This window comes from Lygodium microphyllum, chromosome 25 (genome assembly GCF_053477565.2).
Source record: "Lygodium microphyllum isolate KBCC chromosome 25, Lygodium_microphyllum_v1.1.10, whole genome shotgun sequence".
NCBI lineage: Eukaryota > Viridiplantae > Streptophyta > Polypodiopsida > Schizaeales > Lygodiaceae > Lygodium > Lygodium microphyllum.
The window spans coordinates 11,054,159-11,063,866 of NC_141159.1; the positions used below are offsets into that span (position 1 = coordinate 11,054,159).

At 39.6% G+C, this 9,708-nt stretch overlaps 1 protein-coding gene across 2 annotated transcripts; it reads left to right on the forward strand.

The window, feature by feature from the left end:
• The first annotated feature begins 1,814 nt into the window (after positions 1 to 1,814).
• Positions 1,815 to 5,789, forward strand: LOC148013911 (transcription factor MYB124-like). Of its 2 annotated transcripts, none has more exons than XM_087667244.1 (12): positions 1,815 to 2,288; positions 2,747 to 2,793; positions 2,906 to 2,962; positions 3,048 to 3,120; positions 3,217 to 3,272; positions 3,361 to 3,522; positions 3,657 to 3,892; positions 3,988 to 4,151; positions 4,325 to 4,473; positions 4,557 to 4,867; positions 4,990 to 5,132; positions 5,269 to 5,789. In XM_087667244.1, the coding sequence occupies exons 1-12, from the start codon at positions 2,181 to 2,183 to the stop codon at positions 5,344 to 5,346; spliced, it is 1,584 nt and encodes a 527-aa protein (XP_087523370.1). In that variant the 5' UTR covers positions 1,815 to 2,180; the 3' UTR covers positions 5,347 to 5,789. The 2 variants fall into 2 exon arrangements, with proteins under 2 accessions (XP_087523370.1, XP_087523371.1); XM_087667245.1 differs by having other exon boundaries at positions 1,816 to 2,288; positions 4,557 to 4,858; positions 5,269 to 5,788.
• Positions 5,790 to 9,708: the final 3,919 nt, after the last annotated feature.

A 9,708-nucleotide genomic window follows, 5' to 3' on the forward strand; every position in this document is an offset into this window, starting at 1 on the left:
ATGTATGTATGTGGATGACGATATGCATAGGTATGCTGGTAAATCTATAATTTATAGGTATACACACATATTTGTTTGATAAAGAATTAGTAGGTTAAGTATGCTTGGGTACTATGAATACAACTATTTGCTTATACCCATAAGCATATGCATGCAATAATTTATAAGTACACAATGAAATAAATGTTTAAACACATATTTGTCCCATAAAGTATTAGTAGGTTGCATATGCTTGGGTACAATCAATGTATATATTTGCTTATACCCATAAGCATATGCATGCAATAATTATAAGTCCACAAGGAAGTAAATGTTTGCACATGGATTTCAGCATATACAAATCCGTTAGAAAAGAAAGAACTTCAAAGTGCTTTTCATCTATTGGAGTGATATGAAACTTGTGAGAAAAATGCCATTTGAAAATATTTGAGTAAAAGTAGTCACATTTGAGGCAAAGAAAGGGTTACGTTGGATTTGATATTTACCATGTGACATTCTAAATAGCAAACATTGATGATGTCTTTTTACTTACCATGTATGTTGCCATATCAATAGCTACATCTTAGTAATGTAGAACAAGGCTTTTAGAGCATTAGTTAATTCAATGGCCCAAATAATTATGGTAGAGAGTCAAAAAGTTCATGAAGTTTAAAACAAAACATTCATGTTATCTTACCAAACCCAAAAGGCTAGTTGCTTGACATCAAAATGGCATCTAGCTATTTATTAAAGTCGATAACAAGGGAGAGATGTATCATGATAGGCTTTGTTAAACTATTGTCTCCAACCACACTCACGATAACCTCAAATTAGCATTAAAATGTCCTTGATAGGCATATCAAGGGGTGAGAGTTGGTTGATTAAGATTCAAGGTGCTCTTTTGGTGCTTATTTGCTTGGTTAACATTGGCAAATTCTTAGGCTTCTGAGCTCTAGGTCAACCTCTTGGATATTACCAAATAATTGCACAAAAAGAATATTGTTGCCTCTTAAAAAGTTGAAGTTTTAAGGGATTGTATGTTGGCTTTTTACATTGCAAAAAATTACATAGTGTGAGATTGTTGAGTAAATCACAACCCATCCATAGTCTAATACTAAAAAATCTAAAGCTTTATTAGCTTAGGTACAATCGCTCACAAAGCAAACACAATGATTTGTAGTTGCATCACTCTTGGCACAAAATGAGATTGTGTGGGATATTTTGGGTACTTGCCTCACTTTGCCCCTAAGAATGGAACCTAAGGTGCCTCAAATTTGAAGAGTTTCCCAACTTCTGATTTGGAAGGCCTTACAATAGCTCTTCTTTTCATTTGAAGAGTTCCCTAACTTCTCAATTGGAAGGCCTTATAAGTAGCACTCCCCTTTTCATCTTGAGGGCACATGACCGTTTTTCTAAAATTTGTACCCTTCATTTGAAGAGTAATATCTTGTTAAAATCCCCTTTGAAGGATGGTGCAACACTTGCAACCGCACGACTATAGAGCTAACCATAAGATCAATATGTTTTTTTGATCGAGTATGCTTAAAGGGAGACCTAGGACATTGGATGATAGATCGTTCAAAATGTAGGAGCACCGACTGTCAAGGTGTGCTGGAAAAATGATATGGTCACATGAAAGTGGAACTAAATTCTAATGCCAGCATAAACAGGTACTAACAAAGTAGACAGAGAGTTACTCCCTTTAGGGAAAAATATTAAAGGAGGGGCTGGAGGGACATATATTGAATGAGATTTGTTTAGGTTGGGAGGGGAGAGACAAAAGCGTCCACACGAAATAAATAAGCATTCAAACTTTTTTTTCCCTCTCTTCCTCTCTTTTCTCTCTTCTCCCCTTCTTCTTCTTCTTCTTCCTCCTTCCTTTTCTTCCCTCTGCTTGCCCCCCGCTGCCATCTCCCCTGTAGCCCACTTGATCAATTCCTTCACAGATTCAATTCATCCACCGCTCAATTCATGATCTCCCCCCATTTCCCCATCGTTCATCCATTTTTCCCCACCCCACAGACCTCCTCACAGGAGCTGATGCATGATCGGGGACACTGCCTCGCCGCGCCATTGGCCCAAACCCTAATTCCCATGTGGCTGTGTCGAATTCGTGCAGCTGCGAGAACAAGCTCCAATCTGATTGGATTCGAGGCGAAGAAGGTAGGGCAGGTGAAGGCAGAGCTCATAAATGAGAAGAGATGAGCCCCAATTTGCCATCTTCTTTGCTGCAAATGCTCCGCCCCGCATCGCCGGAATGCTGCGACAAGTCCACTAGCGATCGCCATTTTGTGACTTGGACAGATCAGGTATCTCCAAATGCATCCCCTGTTTCTCGTCAGCTTATTGCTGTTAACAGTGCATTGTGCATTTAGACCATTCTTCATTTTGGCTCCGGCTGATGCCAACCAATCATGACATTTTCTTGCCTGGCTGAAGTTTGATGCGGCATGTCTAGTGATAACTGATCTCGTCAGAATGATGGATATAGACTGTATTAAGAGATAGAAAAGGCCTTACCTTTACATGGTTATACTGATGGATGGGAATTAATCATGGGCTATACGAGTGGTTTCCTCAGGATACAACAACCTCAACTTGTGGTTACCGCTAAATCATCAAGTCTTAACATAGGATAAGCTGGCTATGTACATGAATGCTTCTGTATATGTCTTTTTGAAGGCAGTTATTCTCTTTGAGTTAAATGATGTGCTTAGTATCCAACTTGGAAAAGGGGCTTGTAACTAATAGGCTTTCTGCTATACAGGATGATGAGATTTTGAGGCAAGCAGTCAGCAAATATGGAACTGACAAGTGAGCTCATATATGCTTCTGCATTGTTCATTCTTTATTGTAATACCGTGGTGGTTTGGGTAAGCGGCATGGCACTTCACATTGACAATTATGATCGTGTAATTGCCTCCAGATGGTCAGTCATTGCTGCTCAATTTCATAACAAAACTGGTCGTCAGTGTAGGCGCAGGTATTGACTACTCTTCTGCCACTTCTGAGCAATAATGTGAATTCCGATGATGCACTCTTGAAGTTTTGCTTGTTCTGTTTTCTAGATGGCATACCTACTTGAGCACAGATTGCAAAAAGGGTGGTTGGTCTCCAGAGGAAGATCAGCTTTTGCTTGAGGTTGGGTCTATCATGTATCCTAGGAAGCAATTCTTTAGCCTATTTTCTGTTCAGAATTTTTGTTAATTCTCTCTTTCTTGTGGTTATACTACCAAGGCACATCGCAAATACGGAAATCGATGGACTGAGATAGCCAAGGTGGTACCAGGCAGGTACAATCACAAAGTAACACAGACAAGTGAATAGTTGGAAGCTTCTGCCATGGTTATTATGATGATTCTTTGGCTGTCTGGAAACCAGGACTGACAATGCTGTTAAAAATCGCTTCTCTGCGCTTGGCAAAAAGGAAGCAAAGAAGATGGATGCCATGACCAGTCAAAGTTGCAGGGATTTAGGGGGGAAAACATTGCAGAAACGGAAAATTTTGGAGCAAAACAGTAACATTATCAACAAGAGATCGAAGTAAGGGAATGCAATCAAAATGCTTCTTAGGCAGCATTGCATTTCAAATAAGTGGCTGAATGTTTGACAGTACCCAGTTCATTCGTGAACTCAGGGCTTTTAATTAAAACCTTTGATTGCTATCGTGCTGGCAGGGGGGCAAGTACTCAATCTCAAACTAACTCACTGCAAATAAAGAAATTGCCACAAAATTGGGTAATGGATCAGCGTTTAGCACACAGGGCACATCCTGTTCATAATGACAAACCATTATACCTAGCAGCTTGTCAACAACTTGACAAGCCTCTACAAGAATTGAAGGGGCTGAATGGTCAGAAGACCACAAACATTGCTCATAGACCACCCATTGGAAGCTCTACAATTACATCAGGTATTGTAAAGTTTGCTATCTGTTCTAGCCTCCAGGGCTGTAGGAAAGCTTTGGTTTGTGTTATATGCTTGTTTAATGACTTGCTATGGTGCCAGGTTCTGGCGCAGGCACATTCCAAATCTCAAGGGGCTCATTTTCTGAAAATATTTCACCACCAAGGCTCGCAGCCCTCAATCAAAATGCAGCATTACTAGATTCACTTGTTGAAAGGCGTGATGCAATAATGAAGCAGTGGGATAGCAGTGAAGGCCCTTGGAAGGTACCTGCTCTCCTATTTTCATGATCTAATTTGGCAATTAGTTTATGAGAAAATATAGAGATGATACATGGAATCTGACTTTGGGCTTGAAATGCTTGCGACTGTTGAGCTCTACAGTGCTGTTTCTCCAAATGTGAACTGTAAAAAAGTGTCCTTTTGGTTGCATTTGACAGTCATTCAGCTGGTTACCTATGGAGATTAGGAACACTTCTCAAATGGGAAGCTATCTTCCTCAGACTGTCTCACTTTTTGATGAATTGAAAGAATCATTCTGTGAAAATAAGGAAAACAACTTGGACTTTAGTCAGGTCTCTTTTCAAAGGTGAGATTTGTGGATTAGTGAGCCCCATTCACTGATATCATGCTTGGAACTACTTTCACATGAACAACTCTTTTGTAGTGCAGTCCATTCACACCTACAATATTGATGGGACAAGAATCAAGTCAAGCCAAACAGCACGATCTTGGTGCCTTGACACCCACTGTTCAGCATGAAAGATCATGGAAGGTCCGGCCTGAATACGAGAGCTTGGATTCCAGCTCTTCAAGCAATGCAGTCAGCAACCAGCAGGCCGGAGATTTTTCACCCACACAGAATGAGTGCTTGTCCTCTGGCCGAGTGGACCAACACAATGAGGGATTTGTGCCACTTCAAGTAGACGGGTCTGCACCCATGGTGGAGGAAAATGAGCTCATTTCAGTAGAAGGTGTGAAAGGTTGACCTTGTTCTCCTTCTAATAATTGCTACTTTAATTTGGAGATTTATGTACCAGGTATTTTGCTATGCTTCTAAATAGGATTGCCATTCTTTATCTGATATGATGCTTGACTTTACCAGGCCTGAGGAGGGATCACATGAATGATGAGCTTGAATCTCCAGTGGTGAGCTCTTCGTTTGCAGATGTCTCATCACCGTTTCATTCAACACCTGATTCTCTGTTTTTCCTTGATGGTATGCCAAGCCCTCACTTCTCAGACAGTGTAAGTTACTTCTCCTGGACTCTGTTTTTCCTTGATGGTGTTAAATGTTCTGTAGCATTAAATGGTTTTAAATGTTGGAGTGCTGAATTTTGTTTTCCCTTCTCAAATTTGCATGGCAAACCTTATGTTTGTACAGGAGAAGCAGTTCCTGCTTAGTGCTTTTGATCTGAGTGATCAACATTCTGCACTGGAGTTTCCCTTTTGGGCAACCTAAGAACCAGTCTTTTACTACTGTACCTGACACAATATACACCATTTTGAGATTTTCCAAGCCCAGTTGCTCATCCTTAAAATTATCAATTGGGTTGAGAAAGAATGAGAGAACCTGTATAGAGAGAGTATAGTATATTCATGTATTTTAGAACTACGCAAGTCTTCAACCCATGATACTTAGATATACTTATTCATCTAAGAGTGTAGTCTAAATAATGTAACAACCCACTGCAAATTAGATTTCATTGAGCTTCAGCTATAGATTTACAGGTAATAAAAGTCAGTCCTTGTGTGTGATGAATGACCACAAGCTTGTTTTGTGGTGTAGGGAGAGATTATAGAGTGCCAATAATTGACTGCAGCAACAAGTCATCCGGTCTGTGACCTTGATGTATTATGAACATATAATATAATTGTATTTGGTATTGGTTGTGCCGAGGAAGTCAGTCACACATCTCTGTCATGGCTTACGTTTCAGTATCACAGAGAGCAAAGGCTGTGTATTTAATATACATGTGTTGTATATGTCAAAGTGAAGGTTCCATACATAAGGGCTGGAGGACACCCAAATTAATTGATTTGCCTGACAGTGTGTGTACTTTACTGCACGTGGATGAGCATTGGTTCAGAGAATGATAATTTGGTGGCACATTCAATGGAAACTTGGAGAGTTTATGTAGTTACTAGTACCCTAACGAAATGTAAACTCCAGTAGTAAATCAATGTGGCCTTTCAAAAATGGGATTAGATTTCAAAGCTGTTCCTTTCTCCTCTGATTAGATTTCATTGGATGTTCATTGGGATGCTTGAACTCGCGCTTGTCCCTGAATCTGCAAGTTGTCACTGTCTCTCATCTAGGTTGCCTGTGTGTGGCAGGGTTGTAAGTGTATGCCATGTAGATATACGGAGGAAAGAACCCAACCTCTTACCAGAGAACCAAATATGAACTGAATTTACGTGGCACCTGAAGGAAAAATGTGAGACCAAAATATCTTAAGAGGTTCTATGTCTATAAACAAATTAGTGATGAGCTGCATGAATATAATACATGTCACACACACACACGCGCGCGCGCGCTTTTTCTCCTCTCTCTCTCTCTCATCTACTGAAGTCTCACACGATACACTTTTATGAGCATTCCTGGGTTGAACAAGCTAGCTTGAGGTTCCCAATATGCACAAGAAGTTTTAGGCAAACTCCCACTATAATTCTCACATTTGTGAATTGCGACAGCATCAGAGCTGCGAGGGAGGGATCACATAACTAGTTAAGTTCGGTTTGGGGCAGGGGGACTGCGAGCATGGGGGCTGGCCGACTGCACCTACTAGGGACTGCCTCTTGATGAGAAGATCACGATCTCGAACACTACAGGGAAAAACAAGAGTAAAGATGAAGAGCCCCTTTTCCTACATAAAATTCTTGCGATGTTCTGTTCCATACCTCATACAGTCCCCATATCAAGTAGTTCACCGCACACTTGTCTCTTAAAGTATATCATTCTCTCTCTCTCTAGTTGTGGTAGGAACAGTCTAGCAAGTAGAGTGTGGCGGTGGCACGACAAACAAAGATGTATACAACAATCCGAATACCCATATTTCAAAATCATGAGGATTTCAGCCTCCATGGTGGCAAAATATGAAAAATCAATCTTCACGTCAGCTGGGTGCAAAAGATGCGGCATTAGGGTTCCTTGCATACATACATATATATATATATATATATATATATATATATATATATATATATATATATGTGTATATAACTTTGCCGCATTAGGGTTCCTTGCATATATATATGTAAGTTTGTGTGTGTGTTTTCACATGATACTAACAATCCTAAGATCCCTTAGGGTAAAGGGGCCATAATAATGGAGCTCTCAAAGTCTTAGGGTAAAGGGGCCATAATAATGGAGCTCTCAAAGTCTTAGGGTAAAGGGGCCATATTAATGGAGCTCTCAAAGTAATATGGCTTGTTTAACCCAAGGGATCTTAGGATTGTTGCCATCACCCCTCAAATTGGAGTGAAGAAACATTCTTGCAAGGTTGCATACTCTTGTAGTTAAGAAAATACTTAGTAATGGTTGCAATTTTGTATACTAGAGCTTGAAATCACTATTTTCAAGGGAGGTATGGGTTCAAAGCTTCCTTTCAGGGATGGGCTTTTCTTTTGGAGGGTCATTAGTGTAGCCCTCACAATAATTAGTAAGCATGGATGAGGGGTTCATAAATGGCAAATTCACATTGGGGGAAGAAAAGACCATGACTCATCTATTCTAGAATGGTTGTATTGCTAGGAACATTTGGTCAAGAGTTTTCCCCCACTTGAGACTTTTTGGCCATGAGGTTGGTTGTATGGATTCTTCTATCTTTGGGGATGAGTTTAGAAGAAGTAGAGTTAGGTTTGCATTCTCTTAGGATTTTGACACCAAGAAATAGGGGAGGTTAGAACTAATCTAGTTTTTGAAGGAAATAGGCAAGATGATAGCTAGGAGAAAAAAGGCTAGGTGGTTTTGGTGCACTATTGCTTGCTTGATGGGTAAACTCAACAAGGATGATGTGGCTAATTTATTCCAAGTAGCTAATAGTTGAGATACTCATTGTATAGTGTGAAGAATGGAAGAAGAAGAGAATGAAGAAAGAAGAAGAAGAAGAAAGAAGAAGAAGAAGAAAGAAGAAGAAGAAGAAAGTTTCCATATCTTGTGCCTATTTCCCTTCCATTGCACACCTACATTGAGTTCTTTTCAATTAGTACCAAAGCAGAAGTGAAGAATCGATTGAGGAGAATGTCAAGTAAGGTCTACATTGAATGCAAACTTGTTGTTTGCAACCAAATTAGGTACACATCTTCATCTAATCAAACCAAAATAGGTGTACAAATTGGAAGAGCCATTGTAGCTCAGATTTGGGACTCTATTGCGAGCTTTGAATGCATTTTGGAAGCCATTGAAGGCTGTAAATCATGCATGACAACAAGGTTTTGGTTTGTTTTAATATGAAACGGGTCATGTATGAATGTGAAAAGCAAGGGGGTTGCTTAAGCTTGCTTGAGTCAAAATGCACATGGGTAGCTTGCTTATGGCCTACTTGTTTAAAAAAGCATGAGGCTTTGTTTAACTAGTAAACAGAGAAGAGGAAAGAAGATTAATTTTGTATGTGCTTGTTGGAGACCCTTGAGCTCATGAATCTCAACCAAGTAGGACTCAAGTATGACCTTGCTGGAGTCAGCGCAGTTTAGAACGTCCTTAAGGCTTGACACATCATATTGGCGGCAATCATAATTAATAAGTCCTTAGCCTTAATCCAAAGATTTAGTGCCACCCATCTTAATTAATACCCACGTTAACTATAGTGTTTGGTCCTATTGTATGGAGAATTTTCTTATGGGAAGAGGTCTTTGGGACCTCATTATAAGTGAGGATGCACATATTGAGCTTTTTGAGGAGCCATTGAGGAAGAGAAGAAGACCTACAAAGATTGGACATTTAAAAACAAGAAAGTACTATATTGGATCTCTATATGTATTTCAAGGACTTTACTTTCACACATAACAAAGGCAAGTATATTTAAGGATGCATGGAAGAATTGCAAAGATGTATAGTACTTATATAGAAGCAAAAAGAAGAAGAAGCAAAGGCTACATGGTGAATGGTGTGAAAATCAGAGCATTAGTGACTATGTTGTAGAGATGCTAGATTGTAGAGGATCTTTCTTCAATTAATGCACATGTTGATGATAATGACTTAGTTTAAGAGTCACTCTAAATGGACTTGGCCTTGCATACAAGTCCTTGGACACTTCTATATATGTGAGAGGTAATTCTATGCTTGACTTGAGGAGTTGATTGCTTTGTTGCTATAGAGGAAATATAGCTTGGGCTTAGTGCATCTAGTGGTGGCAAAAACACTAGCAGTGACAATGTGTTTTATCATTAGAGAGGATATGGTAGTCCTTTGAGGGTAGATGATCTTTTTATGTTCATGGAGATGCATTTGCTCATGGTTGTAGCTCTTTTGGATGCAAATATTTCATGCCTAGAGACAGGAGATAGCCTTCTCTCTAGAGGTAGAGGGTGATCTAGTATGGATAAAGATGATTCATGTCATTATTGTAGATAGTTTGGTCACTATAAGAAGGAATGCTATAATAAGTAGAATGTTATGTCTAGAGGTCATGGAAGGATTCAATATGACCAGTATATAGGTGGTTATGGAGGTACATGTTACATCTCTAGAATAGAGGTGGATCAGCTAGAGAATATTTGTTTGCCATGGAGTATGTACTTGGCAATATGACTCATCCACCTAGTGAGATGAGGATTGGCTTTTGGATTCAAGAGCTACAAACCACATGATACATCATAAAGA

Bases quoted from the DNA above. Each gene is read 5' to 3' on its own strand.
- LOC148013911 (XM_087667244.1), top strand. From the start codon at position 2,181: ATGAGCCCCAATTTGCCATCTTCTTTGCTGCAAATGCTCCGCCCCGCA. The intron at 3,273-3,360 runs GTACAATCACAA...TCTGGAAACCAG, and splicing joins GCCAAGGTGGTACCAGGCAG to GACTGACAATGCTGTTAAAA. The intron at 4,474-4,556 runs GTGAGATTTGTG...TTTGTAGTGCAG, and splicing joins AGTCAGGTCTCTTTTCAAAG to TCCATTCACACCTACAATAT.